The 20,835-nt window shown below is 42.8% G+C and overlaps 3 protein-coding genes across 4 annotated transcripts in view; all 3 read right to left on the bottom strand.

The window, feature by feature from the left end:
• The window catches only part of hmcn1 (hemicentin 1), an 82,599-nt gene extending 77,056 nt beyond the window's left edge, over positions 1-5,543 (bottom strand). The window contains exon 1 of the mRNA XM_065955706.1: positions 5,185-5,543. Coding sequence (XP_065811778.1) covers positions 5,185-5,440 — 256 coding nt within the window. The 5' untranslated portion in view covers positions 5,441-5,543. The remainder of the gene's footprint in view (positions 1-5,184) is intronic.
• A 1,736-nt stretch (positions 5,544-7,279) lies between these two features.
• Positions 7,280-10,394, bottom strand: LOC110000899 (proproteinase E). The gene is made up of 8 exons (XM_020656273.3): positions 10,246-10,394; positions 9,457-9,545; positions 9,204-9,301; positions 8,883-9,008; positions 8,266-8,402; positions 7,823-7,965; positions 7,578-7,730; positions 7,280-7,337 (listed from the first exon to the last, which is right to left on the bottom strand). The coding sequence occupies exons 1-8, from the start codon at positions 10,280-10,282 to the stop codon at positions 7,320-7,322; spliced, it is 801 nt and encodes a 266-aa protein (XP_020511929.2). The 5' UTR covers positions 10,283-10,394; the 3' UTR covers positions 7,280-7,319.
• A 676-nt stretch (positions 10,395-11,070) lies between these two features.
• On the bottom strand, positions 11,071-20,768 carry LOC110000038 (alanine aminotransferase 2-like). Of its 2 annotated transcripts, XM_020655219.3 has the most exons (11): positions 20,561-20,768; positions 17,706-17,795; positions 17,075-17,183; positions 16,581-16,717; positions 15,295-15,538; positions 15,141-15,220; positions 14,923-15,059; positions 13,774-13,945; positions 12,865-13,020; positions 11,649-11,761; positions 11,071-11,323 (listed from the first exon to the last, which is right to left on the bottom strand). In XM_020655219.3, exons 1-11 carry the CDS (start codon positions 20,657-20,659, stop codon positions 11,233-11,235), a joined length of 1,428 nt encoding a protein of 475 aa, XP_020510875.2. In that variant the 5' UTR covers positions 20,660-20,768; the 3' UTR covers positions 11,071-11,232. The 2 variants fall into 2 exon arrangements, with proteins under 2 accessions (XP_020510875.2, XP_065811775.1); XM_065955703.1 differs by lacking the exon at positions 16,581-16,717 and having other exon boundaries at positions 20,561-20,716.
• Between the last annotated feature and the right edge of the window lie 67 nt (positions 20,769-20,835).

Genomic DNA, 20,835 nt, shown 5'->3' with positions numbered 1-20,835 from the left:
GCTCTACTGCCTGGATGTACACCAGCCCAGCGTACGGATGCTACCTCATAGTGCGGAGCAGCTTGGAAGTATTTTGATGTAGAAAATGGAAATAGAATTGTTTGTAGGCTGTGTCAGGTTAAACTGGCATAACCACTTGATCAGAGCAATGCGTAACCAGAACAAATGAACATGAGCTACACTCTACAAACCAATTTGACATTGTTTTCCAGCAGATGCTGTGATCCTGTGTTTAACATGGTTGAATAAATTGTCCCTTTATTCTTTCGACAAGACATGTTTCATCGACAGTGAAAATGAGTCACTTGGAACATCCCTAGTTTGTTGTATTAACGCTTCCTTTCTTTGCTTTTAAGACTCTACTTACTTACTTACTTACATGAATATGAATGTCTTTACCCCTACAGCTATGTGTCATCCAAGTTTCCCAATTTTTTTTTTTTACTGCTCCACTGCAGCAATGTTAATGTGTCCCCTCAGTTACCTTAAAGGTGGAGGCACGCAAACAAAAAAAACAAGCCCCCAAAAGGTCAAGGGGATATTGTTGAGCGCCCAGACAGTGATGTCAAAGAGCCCCGGGGGCCACAACCAAGGCGTTGGAACACTGAGGGCCCCAGGATGAGGCTTGGAATTCAAAAGAGGCTGGAAAACAAATCCAAAGCCCAGAGGAAAACAAACCTAACAAGGTAGAGAGTACACAGTTCCGTTTGACAAATGCCCTTTGAATGAATCATCTGTGTCAAATAGATTAATGTCAACCACTGCATCCACAGGTCAACCACCAGCAACCTTTCTAAACATCAGCAACATCCTTCAGGTATGTGCTGCCTTCAAAAATGAGAGGGATAACCTCTGAGCACCAATTTCAAAGTTAAATGGACTTGAAACTATTGCGCTGAGAGCACCTCAGGGCACTTCAGAAGGTCCGTGTACAGTTCCAAAAATGAAAGGCTGTTTTAATATTCCAGGGCAGGTCAATGAGAACATGAAACACAAAGAAACTCAGTGTAGTCTGCCACACTCCTCTCTCCTCCTCTAATTCTCCCCAAAAAAACTCCACCTCTCTCTTTTGGCATTCCTGCTTAATAGCATCATTATTGACTCCGTCCAGCTAAACGCAGGCTCCTTGTAATCTCACACGGGTGGGGCGGTTCAGACAAAAAAAACTGCTGCTCTGCAAAGAAGGACACAAAGGGAGTAAAGGGGTAGGTGGAAAAGGACGCCGAACACCAACAAAGGACGTTCCAAGATGAGTGCCTTTGATCATACAGAGGAGGTAGAAGCTATCCCGTCATCTTCTCTTATCACTCCACGCCCACACCTTTGCTCCATCTCCTTCTAACTAAAGTTGACTCAGAAAGGGTAGTAATGCAGGCCATCAACCGAGCGTAACCAATCTACAGAGCACATAGCTGGAACAACCGCTACTTACCAATTAAACAGAAGCAGAAGAAATCAGGAATCATTTTGGAACGTCTGAATCTGAGTTAGGACTTTTTTAGTCAGAAGCAAAGTCTTACTGTTTGACTTGGACCATTGCTTGTTCCTTTCCTGAACACATCCAGTGTGGTCAGAAAGGAATATAAAGAAGCTCTAGGTTTTTTTGCTTCAGCTTTGTTCTCCAGGACTCTGATTTTATATTACTTTTGCTGACTTTAAAATGTTCAGTGTGTTTCGATAAAATCATAATCATAAAAACAGTGTCTGAAACCTCAAACTCCTTTCAATAGCGCAATTCAATTGGGTGGCTCCATCTGAGAATATTATTAACCAAACCCCAAATGAAAATCCAGAAGGGCACAATTCATGCAGGGATTGAAGTATAACAGATTTGAACTCATGACCACCTTCGTGACTTCTTGCATTGGCAAAGGTTGTAACACTGAGAAGGCCTTTATGGAAGTAGAGCGCCAAAGTGTGTGCCATTATTTTACCCTTGGATATTTCATGTCTGCGCCATCTCTACGATGGCATTTTCAAACCACTTTGGGATTACAGTCTCAACAGACAACAAGATCAACCAGCTGGCAGCTCTTCCAATATCAGTGTTACAGTAACACAGTCCTACACCTTCAAATCTAATGACTTGATTGACTTAGATTTGAAGGTGAAGGACTGTGTTAACATTGATATTGGAAGAACTGTCTTGGACTTGTGCCCTTATATTGAATGAGCCGACCACATTAAGCCATTTCAAAGGAACACCAAGATAGACATGCATGAAAAACAATCTGGATGGATGGAAGGATGGATGGATAGACAGACAGACAGACAGACAGACAGACAGATAGAGCTACAGTACTAGGGGCCCCCACTAACCCGAGGCCGTAGGCTCTGACCCACCTCATCCTCAGCTAATTAAACACTCAAACAAGCATGTATAAGAAGACAGACACACACACATCCTCTCACAGCAAGGTATTATTTACAAGGACACGTCTGTGTGTGTTTGGACGTCAGTACAGCCATGACCAACGTAGACTTGTACACTTCACTGGACACAAGTTTGTAGACACGTGTGCACGGATATTCGTCATGTTACTTGTCTGTACATTTTAATAGAGCCTTAATTTCACATATTGCAGATTTGTTTAATTGTTGTTAATTTAAAAGCTCCCCAATGTGACACTAATGATGTGGTAAATGCAAAAAAAAAATTGGCCTACAGTAAGACTTGTGGGAGAGCACTGTGAATCAACCTTTATTTGGCTGTAAAATCTCAAACAAATGTTCCAAGAAGTGAGTCTGCTTACAATACACCCTTGAGTTCTCAGCGTAAGACAGGATTCTTTAATGAAAGAGAAGTCATCTTTCACTGGATTTTTGCAATAGAAGATACAATCATTTTAACAGTCCTTGGTGGTGCTTTACGGTGGGCTCTCTCATTAAGCGACAAAAGTAACCTGGGTATGAAGTGATAACTAAACAAGCCAGACAAAATTCAGCCTTTCCACTGATTCATTGGAGTGTTTTCAGATGGTAGGGCTAAACACACAACCCGAGCCGCAGTAAAATGACTTGTGAAGTATCCTCTTGCTTTCTCTCTTTCTTTCGCTCCCTGCAGGATGGAGGAAAGAGGTGGGGGGGGGGGCTTCCTGACTGATCTTCCCACACAAGCCTGACCCCAATATCCAGGCATCCTCACTGACACTCTTGCTTCTCACACACACACACAAACACAGGCCTGGAGAAACACAGATACACAAACACACTCACTCTCTAATGTTTACCGTGTCAGATTGCCGTGTAAATAAAGGGGGGAAGCGCCGGAGCTCTGATTTAAAGGGAGCCAAATCAAACAGGAGGGACTGCGTTATCGCACTGGGTAGGATGTAAAGCGGCGAAAGTGGATCCGTGTCTGAATGAAACAAACCCGTTGAAAAAAAGTTGTTACAAAAACAAAGCTGGTTCTCTCTGAGGATCTGGGATATTGTTGGAAAAGGAAAAAAAAAAAAGTGAGACAACAGAGACAGCAGCAGAAAAAGCATTTAGGGGAAATGTTCAGCAACCCCTGCTTGCAGTGTGCTTTGCTAATCATTCCTCTATGTCCCTGAGGGTTTGGGAGAACACATTCTGACATCCTCGTAAACATTTCAAGAAGAAAACCAACGTCATTCGGTGGTGAGGGACAAACACAAAGACAGCACGCAGAGAGAATTCAAAACAGAATTTATGAACTGAGTTGTTGCACCTTCAGTGTAAGAGGAGAATGGTATGACTTCCTATAAAACGTCAGTAACATTGCTGTTAAAGTAAGGCACATACTGAAATATCATTATTCTATTTACCAATGATGTTTTGTCTAAGATTCAAGCTTGTACCATCTGCTAATGATTTAACAGTAATGGGTTCATTGTTGTGTATTTTGGGCATATTTTTTCAGTGACCGTAATTATTATTCTAGGCACAAAGCTGCAGCTTGACTCTACGATGGAGGAACTGGGCTTCATAAGAATGTGTGATATGCTGAAGTTCAGCAGAGGAGGACAAACATCTGGAATAGGAATCTGGCTCTTCACCACACAGCTCACCTCTGATCATTCATCTCCTCCTTTCTCTCTCTCAGATCTCTTGGATCAGTTTGTTTGTGCAGTTGCGAAGTGTATTCAACTTTAAGTGAGCAAGTTTGAAGCATATGTATTTGCGATGAGGGCGCATAGAAAAAATAAAAAATAAAATGATGAAAGGATACATTGAAAATATTAAAACTGGGAGTCTATGGTGAAAAAAATAAATGCTTTATCCTTGAATGCCTAAATTTGGTGGATCTGACACTTTTCTCTGTCCACTGTCTAAATGTCAAGCACCATCTGGGTTGTCACCTTCTTTTTTGGTTGATGGAGCTCTTTTTTCCATAAGTCCCACTTTAAAATCAGCAAACAAACTCCGCTGGCATGACATGACAGCAGACTTTGATTGTTTTGTTTTTTTTGTAAGCAGATAAGTGACCTCCCCTCCCTTTTTAAAAACAGTAATTAGAGGAACTTTAAAAAACTCTTTCACAACGTTTTTTTCCATTGCCGAAACTTTCAGACTTTAAATGCCATCACCAATGAAGCTGTTGTTATGATGGTTAACATGAATTTTACAGCAAGTGATATAACACATTGAATGCATCATCCGTATTGTTTGGTTTGAATTCTCATACTGCCACTGTATTGCCAGGAACAATACAAGTTTAACTAAATGCATATAACCCTGATTATTTAACACAGATTCTGTGTTACACGTCTGTGTGCCTGTACCTCTGACCTAAAAGCCAAGGTTACTGTTACATGGCCCAATGATTGACGGGGCATTAGCAGGTCAGAATGAGAGAGCACCTAGGGGTGATGATAATCATCAAGCTGCATTGCAAACCTAAAGCCCCACACTAACCGTGGCGGAATGCTAATGATAGTGACCGCCAGGCTGAACATCTGTGTGCGGAGTCAGAAACCCCCGGAGTCCCCTCCTCTGGAGGTGTGAGGAACATTAGGCATTCAAAGGGCGGACTGTGAGCAAACTATCACATTTCTCACTTTTCTGTTTGCCTTTGTTGTCGCAACAGAGAGTAAACGGCAAATAACCTTGAGAATAGTGCATCAGAGAAACAAGAAAAGGTGACATGTCAAGAGTTAAAAAAAATAAATAAAAAAAAGTTACGAAAGCAAGCTGAAACTGTCATGTTTGAAATGGCATTACCTGGGTCATGGAAGGGGACCAGAGCAAAGTTATACAAATTTTTCTTCGGTCTGTTCAAGGATGTTTCCAGAATCTTGGACGCGCCCTCGATGACCTGCACGAGGTCGTCGTACATGGAGCCGGTTACATCAAAGACGAATGCCAGGGTAGAAGCGCCCTCCGGGATGTCCTCCTGTGTGGCCCCGGTCCCCGTGACCTGACCGGCTGTGTACGCCACTGACAGCGCGAGGGACAGCCACATCAATCTGCTGCCCATTTCAGAGCCAAGGCTCTTCTCAAACAAAAGTTTCTTGGCTGTTTGGTTCTCTCCAGTTGCAACCTCAGGCTGAATCTCGAGTTAAAGGTAGAGTCATCTGGCTCTTAAAAAAATTAACTGAGAACAATTCGCAAGGAGTAAAACATCAGGGAGACGAAGGTCAATAAAGAAAACCTCTCGTTTTCGTGCAAGTCTTTGGGTTTCCTCGCAGCCTCTCACTTCTCTGTGAACGCAAACTCTGCGGTCTCAGCAGCTGCAGCAGCGCCTGTTGTCTGCAGAGTCAGGAGTCCTTGTTCAGCTCTGTCATACAAAGACCACCTCTCAGCTGGGCAGAGAGTGTCCTGGGCGCAAACTACCCCATGCAGGTTAGCAGCGCTGTGATTGGACGAAATGTTTTTGGGTGAGGGACCATGGGTTGCGTACATTAGGCTATGTATAGCTTACTCATCTTTGCACAACGGCGATACACAAAGAGCTTCAGGGTGGTCATGTTTCCCATAATTAAAAATCGACGTTGAAGAATCCACAGGCTTACTTGGCTATGAGTTGATTGGCATGCACGTAGGCCTAACGCAATCTCGCTGCGCCAATTCATTACAAAATAAGTCCAAACAGATCATGTGCAAATGTATAGGAGAGTAAGTAATGTCAAACTACTCTGAACAAGTATATGCAGAAGCAGAAATGAAGTCGATGTATTAATAGCTGAACTCAGCCTATATGAAACAAGCTGATGTGAGACCAGGACAGTGAGGTCTTCAATGATTCTGAGCTCTGTGTTGCCACCTAGCGGTTAAAGTGTGATTCCACATTCAACTGAATTTAATTGCATTGGCGAAACACATCAAAACACAGCAAAGCACCATCACAGTAAATAAACTATGACAAAGAGAAAAAGGGACATATCAGGAGGTTAAAATGGCTTTGAGGCTCAGAAGTTTATCAGTTTGTAAGATAGGCCTGCATATACTTTTTAAAACATTAAGTATTTAGTCAAATTATTGTGCAATCCATACACTTTATTTTATACCAGTTTATAATAACTAGTAAATTTAGATCGTTTTCTCGAGATCTTGGGTTATTTATTTCGCTCTCGTGTTAAAAACGCTGGCATTCAAGTGGTAACGAGTTATCACAAAGTATTACCTCTGTATCGTGGGGAAACCAGCTCCAAATACTGCTTTTGTTTACTCAATTATTTCACACAATCAAGGGATATATTTCACACGTGTGTATCTCTGTGTTTGTGTGTGTCACTTTGTTGCTCATGATGTGTGGCCATATTAATGCAACACCTGGAGGATGAGTTTAATTGGTTCAGTTTTCCCGGCCTTTCTGGCCATGCCGAGCTGCATGCTGGAGAATGAACCATCACATGCAGCCACATTTGACTAATTATACGTGTCTCACTCTTCATCTTTATGATATATAGGTCACTATGAATGTTACCACCTCCTCCTCCTCCTCCGTCCCTTCAGTCACGTCTGCTCATCGACTGCAGGAGCTAACACTGACCTCTGGTGGTCACACTGTGAAAACACAGCACTGGAATAAAGATACAGAAGACCTCCACAAATTGTATGTAGTGCAAAAGATATTGCCACACCTTCAACCATCTCAGAGTTTATGATCTATTGTCTCTGAATCATGATATAAAGGAAGAGACTAAGACAGTCATTAAGACCACTAGTAAAGTGTTTAGTGAGGTAAGAAGTCATTGGGGTTAGAGACTTTTATATAAACAGATTTGCAAACAGTGGAGGCGCCACCGGAAGAACAGTTTTGGTCGGTGTTGTTTGCAAAATTTAAATCTGTAACTGAGAGACGATTGAAACCACCTGCAGCTGATTGGATGACTTTATTGGCATTAAATATGTCTTCAGTACTGCAGCAAAGTCTGAAAGAAACACATTTGAGATAGTGGTTAGCCATGTGTTATGCTCATCGTGTTTGCAGGAGATAAATATACACACACACAAAGCACACAGTCCTGTGCAAATAAGAAGTAGACTTGTAAATGTTGACTTGCTGATTAATTATGTGATTAGAGTTAAGAAGGGAAAATAATTAGTTGTTTCCAACCTTTCTCAGACGTGCAACTTGTTTTTTGTTTTTTTTCTCTCTGACAGAAACTCACGTCACTGATCCACTGGGTGAAGGAGGAGGTGCGAGTGAACACAGTGGGCCTCTGCAGGGTGTTGCATCCCATGGAGGAGACGAAGCTGGTCACCCCCTGCACGTACCACCTGCCGTCACCCCCCCTGCAGTTCAGAGGGCCTCCTGAATCCCCCTGCAGAGACACACAGGAGAGGGAGAGGACTGATGCAGTGATTCAGTTTTTCATCATGTGGTGTTGATCAGGTGAGGACAGTTGGTTCATACGTGGCAGCCTGAGCGGATGTCTCCACCAGCACAGATCATGGTGGGTTTCACGGAGCTCCCCCACCAGCCGCCGCTGCTGCAGACGCTGTGACCCACCACAGGGAGGATAGCCTGCTGGAGCTTAGAGGCGATGGGACCCCCATCTGCAAGAAGGGTAGAAATCAAAAACCTGGGTCATGTCTACCAATGTCTGAAGGGGACTAATTGGTTTAAATAAAAATATATATTTAAGAGACCTTCACCTGGTTGCATGCTGCCTGTGTCCCTGAATCAGAATCCTGTACTTACCTGTCTGCCTAAGACACCTGTCTGTAAGCCCTCTATCTCCAATATAACTGAGATTGACATACTTACACTGCACTGATCATGTCTTTATACAGTCACATTTTAGTGTTTTTTTTTTTTTTTTAATTGTAATGTGTTGTCACATTAAAAGCACTCACTGTAGAGTCTTCCCCAGCCGGTGATGTAGCAGGGGTCGTTGTGAGGAGCGACCTCTCCGCTCTCTGGCACACAGGACGGCTGCACCTTGTCGTTCAGAACGGCAGGCGAGGACAGTTTGATCATCGCGATGTCATTACTGTAACATGGAAAAATGATGCTAAAGCTTAGAGGAGCGTTGCATGCAAAGGCAGAACTCAGTTTTGTTTCAGAACAATGTTTGGTATTGGGATCACAGAGAATGCTTCCACGTGTTGGGGGCCATTAATTGGGTCACTGGGGAATTTTATCTTTCACAGAAAAGATAAAACGGTTTGGTAACATTGACTGACAACAACGCGTGTCCCTCCTTCTACTAATGTGAAGCCAAAATAACCCCCGCAACGAGCCCTGACATATTTTTCACTGTAGCAAAGACGAGTGCAGATTGGAGCTGGCTGGTGGAACTGACGCCACACGCCCTCCATTAACTGAAGAATACATTAAACTTAAGATTCAAAGATCTCTCAGCTGGGTGCATTCCACAGATCTTTTAACAAACTCAGTAACTTTCTTTGGGAAAGCCCACCGTCCAAATATCCTTCCAGTGCACATCTTTGAAAAGATTGAACCTCCTTACCCACAGGACAGGCAGTTGTCATCCCATTTGGGGTGAACCACGATCTTCTCCACACTCCTGATCTGCTCGTAGCTCTCCTCCCTGGTGAGGTCGAACTCGCCCAGCACCACACGATAAGTACGGGGTCTGAAATACACACACACACACGCACACACACGCACACACACACACACACACACACACACACACACACACACACACACACACACACACACACACACACACACACACACACACACACACACACACACACACACAGAGTTTAGATCAAACCTTTGAATAAAACCATACCAGAATGAGAGTAAAACATCAGTGACAAACCCGATGCAGTGGCCGGCAGTCATAACCCAGTTGGGGGCGAGCAGAGTTCCTCCACAGGTGTGACGGTAGGTGGAGAAGCTCAGATACTGCAGAGAGATCTGAGACGGACAGACAGACAGACAGACAGACAGGCAGACAGGCAGACAGACAGACAGGCAGAGTGTAGATTTAAAAATGTTGTTACTATGTTAAAACTGCATCGTCTCCATCATATGAAATAAATTCAGTTCAACCCTGGTGATTGTGGACTCACCTGCCAGGGCCAGCTGTAGGGTCGAGCATTCTCGCCGTTCACAACGCGGCTCACAGACGGCTCGTAGGTGGGTGTGCCGCACCCGTGAGCTGGGACACACAAAGAACTGCAGGTTACAAAGACTGATACTGAAAGACGTCTACAGGGCCATCATTCAGAATCAGAAATACTGAAATAAATCAATAACAGTTTAATGACAGAGGTGATAGTGTTGGGTTCAAAACTTTCTATTCAAACAGCAAAACCATTCATTTTGTGTTTGAATAAATTCACTTACTGATTTGTTGAGACCAATCCATGACATAAGATCACTTGTTTTAGAAAGAAAAAGCTAGGGTTGGAGATGGAGGTGAGATTCATTTTTGCGCTTTATTTTTCTCAGGTTGAGATAATACACATTATTTGCTACGACCTTGGCGGCAACCTCAGCTTTCCCTGGCCTGGATTTATAAATATTTATGGTCTTGGTCTGGTCTCGGTCTCGCCCCGGCCTTGGTCTTGGTCTTGGACTTGACTCGATCTCTAAATGTCTTGTTCTTGACTCGGTCTCAGAGCACTCTGGTCTCAGGTAGGTCTCACTTAGAGTGATCTTGACTACAACACTACCTAGTATACATAAATGTCATCTGTAGGTTGATTTTTGAGTTTAGATCTAAAAAATCCTGAACAGCTGCTTACAGTTGCCACACTTTGTCTTTCATGAGATGCAGGTTTAAGAAGAACACAGACTAACTCCAGACAAATAGAGAGGCCTCCCTTTTTTGAATGAATCAGGTAGATGAGACTCACCGTAGGCAGCGAACAGCAGGACAAGAGCCACTTTCATGTTGTTTGATCAGAGTACACAGTCTGAGTGTGTGTCTGGTGGGTTTTATATCGCAGACTCCTGAGCAGTATTCAGATACAAACACACACAGTCCAGTGTGCGACCTGAGAATCTGCTCTCACTCTACATCTGCTTCACTTTGTCCTCACCCGACCTCCAGATCAGGAAACACTCAGAAGAACAACAACACTGCTCTCTCTTCATATATATTTTAATCTTCTATACCAGAGGTTCTCAAAGTTTTCACAGTGAAAAAGAAAATATTTGGCTCTCCAAGTACCACCGTTACTGCCTACTACATATACAGTTTACACAGTTTTTATTCCTGATATGCATATTATTTATTATTGACCGCACACCACGGCCTGGGCTCATCCTCTGTGCCACTCCAAAAACAATCCAAACTGGATGTGACTCGAGTCGTATTTCTGTACTGTTCTGCATTGTGCTTTCTGCTAACGTCGCCAGACTTCAGTTCCTGCTGTGCTGCTCAATGCATCCGCCGCACTTTTAAAAATATTTCCCCGTTTGGAGCTGCATAAATGTAAACCGTCATATGCAATCACAGCTTTAATTGTCAAAAAAGTCAGAGACCCCATGAGTACCACAAGAGGGATCCTGCATACCACCAGTGGTCCTCATACCTCAGTTTGATAATGAACGTTCTGTACTATATGAGTGTGTGCATCACTTTGTTTTCATTTTAACTGCTTTGATAGATATATCAGACTACTGACATTCATTTCTTGACGTTGAGGTTAATGTCACTGGAGAAACACGACCACACATCAGGAATAATTGCTTTATTTTTGAACAGTCAGAAGAAAAGAAAATCGCCTCTTGTGATGTCTAATAAGTGATTAGATGTGATTTTAAATACTTTTATATGGTGTCAGAGTTAGAGTATGGTCTGGTATTTTTCCCAGGAGTCGGTGCCCTTGACATTTCTGTCAGGGAAATCTGCTCAGCAGGCGCAGGTGGAAAGAACGGAGGCGTGCCAAGACCTGGTCCAGGGTGTCAGGAGGAGCCAAAACACAGAGCCTGCGAGGAGGAAACAGGATTAATATACAGTAGATGTGCGGATACACATGTGCTTAAAGCATCTAACTGTTCTTCTTCAGATGTTGAAATCAGTAGGTTGAAACCTTCAGAAATCCTTCAGGGTGAACTCATACTGTCACACCTGTGTTCCCTCAAGGGACACTCACAACTAACACACTCGTCTGGTCAAAAACATGAGGACAGTTTTTCTTCCATTCAAAACTTACCAGGACGTCCTGACTTCACTGAATGACTATATCCAATAGCACACATGCACAGACCTAACACTATCTCCTATAATGCAGCTCCCCCCCCCCCCGATTACCTGATGTGGTAGTTCTGATCCTCTTGTCCGTTCTCACAGCCCGCTCCCAAACACACACCTTCTTCTTCCAGTAACCTCTGACAGTAGAGAACATCTGCCTTCACGCCCAACATCTAAAAAATTATATCAAAAAAACCTTTTAAAGAACTGGTTCCCAACCTTTGTCCTTGGAGTCCCCCCCCCCTCTGCTCCCACTTGTATCTGATCCCCCCTAAGACCCGGAAAGAAAACAGTTATACATTGCTGTCAAAAAAATCAATTTGACTAATGTTCTTTAAAACCTGAAGAAGAAGTGTGCCTGATGAAGCAGCCTGATGTTTTTAGGTGAGGAAACGTGTATTTTATTACACAGTTAAATCTGCAGGCCTTTGTATGAACTATCTGAATGGGTCATTGTTTAAGTCAATATGTCCAAATCTGACTTTGACAACTTTAGAGCAGACAAAGCCTTGCGCCCCCCTGAGATGTTTAGTCGCCCAAACCTCAGGATGGGAACCAACTGTTAATAATGTAAATGTATGTTCACAATGATTTAATTAATTATGTTTATCAAAACAGAGTCAAGCTACATTTCTTGAAGTTTCTAAAGTTGTATTACAGAATAACAAATTACAGATTTAAGTATAATTATTGTCAAAAGAGTATTTTTATTTAATTGCGATAAATTGCTGAATTTCAATAGTTGATTGCGATTATTGGCATATTTATCACAAGTTAAAAATTCCATTATTTTGCGATTCAGAACAGTTTTTGTTAGGCTTTTATTTTGAATTTTTTACTGTCTTAAGCTAAGGGTACTTCACTTCCTGTTTGGAGAAAAACCTGCTTTTATTTTGAAAGTTTTCTTAAAAGTGAAATGAAAAGGAAAAGTGGTGTTTGTTTCCCATCACTATGACTATGGGGAGACGCTGCAGTAGCTTACCTACGGTGCGCCTTAAGTGACAAAATAGCACGAGAAAAAGAAATGTGTTAATTTCTGACCTCAATCACATCCCAGTTGACGTGTTAATGCTGACTAGTTTTAAGCCTTCATTACATGATCATAATAAAGTGCATATTCCTGCTAACAATAATCACTGAAGCAAACAAAGACACATCAGTGATACCAGGACAAATATGTCTTAAAAACAGTTGTAACATTTTGTGTCTGAATCTGAAATAATAATGACCTAAGGTAAACTCTGAGTACTTCAGGTCACATGCAGCGTTCTCTGACCTTGGCCTCCTCGATCATCTCAGTCGGTAAGTGCAGACAAGGAAAAAGAAAGACTCCGGCCATCGCTGGCTGGCAGGTCATCCCTGGAAGAGCATTCAGGAACTCATGAGCACGCTGAGCATTCTGGGACAGCGTTTTCTTGATGTGAAGAATCTCCTTTAAATGGAAGAGGGGGGGGGGGGGGGGAGAGGAAAAGCTAAGGAGTCTCCTATAAATACTCCATTGACTGAAACCATAGACAGTAAGTCATTCCTCCACCTTCATTCCTCTTCCCTTGAACCCTACTCCCTTCATCCTTTCTCCCACCACCCCCCACCCTCATTCCCTCCACCCCTCATCCCACCACACTCATACCTCCACCTGCATCCATCCACCCTTCCATCCTCATCCCTCGAACCCTAATCCCAGCATCCCTCCACCCTCATCCATCCACCTTTATCCTTTTACCCTTCATTCCTCCAACTTCATCCCTTTATTCCTCATCCATTTACCCTCATCCATTCTTTTCTCCACCCTTCATCCCTCTGTCCAACCTCATCCCCTCATCTCTCCACCCGTCATCCTTCCACCATTCGGCTCTCCATCCCTCCACCCTCATCCCCTTCATCTATGGACCCTTCATCCCTCCACCCTCATCCCTTCACTTTTCATCCTTCCACCCTCATCCCCTTCATCTATGGACCCTTCATTCCTCCACCCTCATCCCCTTCATCTATGGATCCCTATAATCTTCCCATCATTCATCCTCACTCATCATTCTGATCTCTTCAGTGCACATTACAATAAACTTTTCTAAATTCATATCTTTCTTGGCGTTGTCTCTGGTAGTGAAGCGATGATTCAGTGAAAACAATCACTCCTGTGTTGTTGTGTAAACATTCTGTGTGACATGTTGATGTTTCCTCTCACCTGTGAGTACGTTTGATAGGAGAGCTCTCCAGGCGTGGGAGGATTGACCATGAGCTGCAGAGCAAGTTGTGGTAACACTGGAGGACTGTAGGGGCCCGGCATTCTTTTGAGGTGCTTTGTCACTTCTGGCTCCATGTTTATGATCTCCATATATCCTCCTCTCAGACCACACCTGCACACAGAGTGAGCACGGGACGGCCATTTTGAATGTAATAGGTGATGTATTATTCCTTCATAGGTGACGTATAAAGAAGATTTGACGGTATGAAATTCAGAAGTAACGTTGGGGGGGGAATGTTGGACTTTGACTTCAGGTTTGGTTAAACGAAAACAGAAAAGCAGCATCACTGATTCAAATGTTAAAAAAAAGAAAGAGACACAGCAGATTGGCTCCATGGGGCGTGGCTTCAGGGCACCTGCCGAGAGGGCATGAGATGAGAGGCTCCAGGCTGCACCATACACTCACATATTTGAGGATATGGCTATGCATTTGCAGAGCATGCACGGCAAGAATGTTGCAAATGTCACGTGTAAAATGACAGCCAATGGAGAGGCCCGCGTCAGTTGTAATGATTTGTGAATATTTTCAGAAAGGTCACTTTTCTGCCATTATTAAATAAGTAAACATTTCAAAATGGGTCTACATATTTGCAGATATGCTGTGTGAGCATTTGTGGATCTTTTTACACATTTGTGTGTATGCATTTTCAAATAGTTTTGCCACAATAATAACTCCATATTTATCCAGTGACTAGAGCCTGCTAAACATAACTTAACCCTATAATACTTTGTTTTACCTCCTGGTTTGACTCCACCCTGCATTATTATGACTGCCACTCAAGGCCGCCATCTAACAATAAACATAGATATGAGTCATATAAAGCTGCTTGCATTGACACCTATACGGCCATGTATATTATGAGGACCGCACGGATGATTCGAGTTACACTTTAAACCAGTAAAAATGTAGACTGCTGCAGGGAAACTATTTATCTTGCCGTTTATGAGAAGAGCATGACTTCATTCCACTGTGAAACTTTTGAAGAATTTGAAATTCATAATCCTGACAAAGTGAAAAGAAATGTAAAAACATCTGAGTACATTATTGCTTTTGCCAAAGCTTTTGAGGGTAAAATCAGTGCTACTCACTCTCCAATGCAGGGGCTGGATAAAGAGTGGAAGGAGACCAGCTCCACTGTCTCTGACAACTCTTTCCCCATGTCAAACAGGACTTTCTTATAGGAAAGAAACTCTTTGTCGTGCCCAAACACACTGTCCTGGTACACCTACAGAGGGGACAAGGGAGCTGGTGTGAGACTGAAAACACATGAGGATAAAACATCTTCTCATTTGTAGCTTGAAATCACCTCTTCCGCTAACAGAACGAGGCCCTCAGCGGCAACAAATCGAATCAGCTCCTCCATTGTTTCCCTGTCTTGAACATGGCCTGACAGGACAAATACAGGTGTGATTTTAGCACGTTATAGAGCCTCATTAGTGTTGTTACTGTAAGTCGTTTACCTGTGGGGTTTCCTGGGTTGCTGATGTAAATGGCTCTCGGCTCACAGTGCCCCCTAGCGGCCTTCAAAGCTCGCTGCATCTCATTCAGATCTACAGCCCACCCTTGGTCCTCTATCAGGTGGTACGGCACCTGCTTCACCCCGCACATTTCCAGCAGGGCAGGCAGGGTGTGAGGGCAGGGCGCGGGGGTCAACACACCTGTCTGAGTCCTCCCCTCCCTGCTGGCCATCAGGTGCAAAACCATCTTTACACGATGAATGAGAGAAGATATTCTAATCACCAAATAACTGAGATTACACAACCACTGTTGCAGCAATGCACAGTTGGTTCAAAAGATAAAACACTGGCTGTCGGGATGAGATCAAGGTCAGAAATGAATGCATTAATTTTTAAAATCGGCTTAGTCGCGTTCTATTATGTGTCAGACTTTCACAGTTATGGTCATTTCAATGACTGTATGTTGTTCTCCTCAAGTTATTTCTCACCCCTCCTCCTCATCACTCTGCTGATCTAGTTAAGAATACTGTAAGGAGCCTCGTTTGTCAACAGAGCTGTCAATCATGAGACACCATCCGGTCCTTTTTTGGCATCAGATAATGAAATTAAAATAAAACTACTCAGAAAAATGAACATGTGAAGAACTAACTCAGGACAGACTCTGGGTTTGACAAAAAAATTATTACTTGACATGTATTTTAACTTCATAGTTTGACTCATGTCCCATCTGTTAACATGGAGGAGGCGGGCTTTATGACCTATGCTGCGGCCAGCCAGCAGGGGGAGCTCTAAGTATTTTAGTTTCACTCTCAGGGCGGCTGTTTCTCTGTCAATCTTAATATACAGTCCAACAACAGCGGTTAATAAAAAATGTTTGGTGATGCAATGTTGACTTTATTAGCTTAGCAATGAGGATGCTAACACTTAGTTATTTGCAGTTAGCATCATAAACAATGTAATTAAGGCTTATAGAGATGTCATTAGCGAAAAAAGATGCTTCAGATGGCAAAAACATTGGCCTTCAGGCTCCGTTTTGACATGCAGCTTATTGTTGCAATAAGCAAAAATTAGCAAACACGCTTACACAATAAATTAAGATGGTAAACATGATAAAGAGGAGCTTATTAGCATACTTTAGCTCATTCTAAGGCTGGGCCAAAGTACAGCTTCAGAGAGCTGCTGGTATGGCAGGACGTTTAGTCACACAACCTGCCACTTTCCGGACTTAGTCCCTTCTGAAATCTTTGAAATATTTCTAAAATAATCTAGGCTATATCTAGCCATCGTACCGACACAGCCTTCTGAGAACCTCCGCATAAGATGATGTCCTCCAGGCGTGACTTTACTCCACCATCTCTGCTCGTGATGAACTCAGCTACACTTTTTTGGACGAGTGGTAAACCACAGCTGGTTGTAGAGTATGAACCTGTGCACAAAGATTACATGCTACACAAACACAGGCCGAAATACACACACATGCACAAACAGGATCCTGTGGACATGCACTAATGAAGAAATGTCAGAGTGAGATGGCTGCCCACAGCGAGCGCTCCTGAGCTCAAGGGCACCTCAGCAGTGCTCAGGAAGTGAACTGGCACCTCTCCAGCTACCAGACCAATTTCCAGAAAATGGTCCGCACCAGGACTTGAATCGGAGAACCTCCAGTTCCCAACCCAAGTCCCTACAGACTGAGCTACTGCCGCCCCATTGGACGTGACACCAACTGTTTAAAGATGAACGTGATTCAACCTTTATAAACGAGTTCATATAATGTGATTCTGACCCACGCTCCTTCCTTCGCAGGCTCCCAGCAGCGTCTGTGCTCTCTGCCTGACGTCCAGCGGAAGGCTTTTGTCTTCAGGGAGCTCCGGGTACAAACACACGGCAAGGACCTGAGGAAACAGACACTGAGTTACAGTCACAGACAGGTGAGTTTAAAACTATATACGACTCATCACAGGCAGGCAGGCAGGAGAGCAGGTACGTCCTTGGTGTCATCTTTGACCAAACCCTCTCCTACGACAAACACATCAAACACATCACCAAAACAGCCTTACTCCATACTCCCACCTGCACTCTCAGGTCTGCGGATGCAAACCTCCTGTCCCCACACTGCAGGACAAGCTATCGGTCCTGGGGGGACAGGGCTTTTTCCATTGTTGCTCCCACCCTCTGGAACCCACTCCCAAAAAACATCCGAGACTCCCCCACACTCACCTCCTTCAAGAAATCCCTCAAAACTCACCTCTTCATCACTGCCTACAACCACTTTGTTTTATTGTTTTATGTTTTTGTCAAAGCGTCTTTGAGTTTTCAGAAAAGCGCTATATAAAACCAATGGACTATTATTATTATTATTATTATGACGTCAGGTAGACAATCAAACGTACAGACACATTGTTTTACACACCTACCTGCCGGACAAAGGAGACTGGATCCATCCCTGCCCTGTGGGGGTCACATGAACTGACATCAATCACCTTCTTGAAGGGTTTCTTTGCTCCCTGGGAAGAGCACAATCATTGTAAGACGAGCAGGTTGTATCTGTCAGTATTTTCAAATTTTTTAACCCTTAAATATCCACTTTTATGACAGGCCTTGCATCCATCCCGATCAGCCCCTCAACCAGAGTCTGCCAGTACCAGGGGTGTAGCAAGGTGTGTGTTTCTTGTAACTTATTTAAGACATAAATGAACACTGATGACGATTTACATGAGCTGCAAAAGAAACCTTGTTTAACCTTGCCTGCATAACCACTGCCAACATGTCAGACGAGGTCATTAAAAGCCTGCTGTGGTGAAACAGCCTTTGTTTACATTTTCCACAGCAAAGACTCGCAGTGAGTGATGCTTTCTTAGAAAACAGGAGGACGCTTTGAAGAGGACGTTACATGACTTGGAGGCGGACAAATGTACTGTTTACATTTGTAATTAGTCTTTTAATGTCTAGCAATGTATGTTTTTGTATCTGTATGGGTGGCTGCTGTAGTTTGTGTGAAACTCTGTAAGTCGTGCTGCTGCCCGTCTCGGCCAGGATGCTCTTAAAGATGAAATTTTTAGTCTCAACGAGTTTCTTTCTCGGTTAAATGAAATGAAAGTTAAATACAAACATAAACAAAGAAATGTAATGCCTGCATAATATACCTTTATAATGTAAAATTAGATATGATTAGTGGAGACAGATACGCTCAATAAACGCTTGCAGGAGATGTGAGTGCTCACAATACTTCATGCTAGACTGGCACCAGTCAGTGTCCCAGTGATTTTAGAGTTTCCTCCCCGGGCCAGTTTATGCCTGAAATGTTGATTATCACCTGAGTATTTTCTGTTTGCTGACGGTTGGAATAAATGCATGAAAATAATGTACTGGAAGGTAAGAACTAAGCTCTCAACAGCAACAACACAGTGACCGTGCCGGGAGCAAGGCTGCCCCACAAAGGCAAAAGACCTTAACTCGTAGAACTGAGAAAAATTACTTTAAAGTCTTTTTGTTGTCCAGCCAAATGAGTTGCAGGTATAATATTGGAAATGTGGCAATTCTTTGTCTTTTTAATGAGGTTATTAATGTTCATGAAAATCTTTAGCTCAAACATGACCTTTGACCCTAATTTGGAAGTTAAGGTACTCTGCCTTTGCATTATTTCACTTGGTTGCATGGTTAAAATAACACAACCAACACTATTTCTTTGCTACACTTCAGTCAAGCTACTGTGTGTGTCAGAAGTGCTTGATGACAGATATTAAAACAAAGGCATAACACCTTAACTCCACTGCAGTAAAACAGTAACTTCATTTTGATCCGCAGTAAAACAAAGGCAGAAGACGTGAACTCAGTTTGAGCGTTCCTGAATGCTGCAGTACAAAGGCAAAGACCCTGATGAGTGAAGTTACAGCACTCTGCCTTGGTTTCTCGAGGGCTTTTGGAAGTTAAGGCAAATAGAACCTACTATTTTCTAAAAAAAAACAAAAAAACACAATTGACTCAAGATATCTTTCCACATAATAAAGCACATCCGTAATGTTCCAAAAATTGAAGTTACTGCCCTTTGCCTTTGTAGGGCAGAAGTCACCTCTCAACATAATCATGAAGGAAGCTTCTGGATTGATTTCAGTTACAAATGAATACACCTCACAGTAGAGCCATGTGCGGCAGTTAAATTAAGGCCGCACTCACTGACAAACACATTTATATAATTGCTGCAGACATGTCCCTGCACAGCTGAATCTGTCCTCCTGCTCATTATTTGTTAACAGAGAACTCTGAAAACTCTGAGACACACTTTTGCCCTTGCTTGTTTTAATAACACTAAATAAAACAAAATCTGAAACATGTTCCTCAGTATTCTTCCTTACATAGCAAACGAAGTAAGCTATAATTGAAATACAGGTCGGATTAGTCCAGGGCCGTATCCGAATTGCCAAGTACATACTCAATCTTTCAGTATGCAGTACGTACTATCCATGCTGCATACTGTTAGTACCTACTATTCAGTATGCACACACAGTAGGCAGATATTTGTTCCTGCTTCGTCTGATTCATTCAGTATGGAAGTGACGTCATTTACGTTTCCCGAACCGGCCGCATTCACCCGTTTTTTTTTTTTTTTTTTTTTTTTTGTTTAGCTTTATTCAAGAAGGGTAATGCGCATATACAGTCAGGTAAACAAAAAACAATATCCCAATGTAAATCAAGTAAAAGGCAGATTAAATAACTAAATCACATACAGTACATAAAGAAAAGTACAAATGAAAGACAGTAATATACAGAATATAGAATAAACCAATAAAGACGCATTTAAATAGTGAACTCATTATTTAAATAGAGGGGGAAAGGTTTTATAATAATGCAGACATTTGTTATATTTTCTGTTGTTAATTTAAAGTAGTGATTTCAGTCGGGACTTTAACTCTAGATTAAAAATGTATTCAATTAATCCACGCTCGTTTGTTTTGATTTGGAGGCGCACGTGACGTGACGATTTACGTTTAATTTCGCACAGCATTGTGGGCGGTAAAACGTAATATTTACAGTCTATGGGTAAAACACAATTCATTTCCTGAAAGCACGAATCCAATCCATACTGCATGAAACCCGGAAGTTAGTAGCCATGCTGAAATGTTCAGTATACTAAGGTGGACCCAAAAAATGCATACTGAATGACCACGAAAGTTCAGTATACTGAAACTCCCTACTGAAAAGTACATACTGCCTACTGAACTGTGACAATTCAGAAAGGGCCCGGGTGTATTTGTCTGCACCTGTGACTCACCTGTCTGATCTCCTGTGTGACGCATGCAGCCAGACTCTGAAGCTTCGAGGGCTCCCTGATCCCGAGCACCCTGGGGTTCACCTGCTGCATAGAAGTCATCTCAGCCGCTCTCCTGTCTGACCTGATGAGCTCTGACTGACAGGATCAAGACACACACACACACACACACACACACACACACAGACACGCCTACACACAGCTTCATGTTGTCATGCCCCTAGAAATCTCCCTCTTCCACTTTTGTTTATGAAAGATGCTGCCTTATGCAACACCTT

Source organism: Labrus bergylta, chromosome 6 (genome assembly GCF_963930695.1).
Source record: "Labrus bergylta chromosome 6, fLabBer1.1, whole genome shotgun sequence".
NCBI classification, from domain to species: Eukaryota; Metazoa; Chordata; class Actinopteri; order Labriformes; family Labridae; genus Labrus; species Labrus bergylta.
The sequence above is the reverse complement of the archived record's forward strand: the minus strand, read 5'-3'. Positions and strand labels throughout refer to the sequence as shown.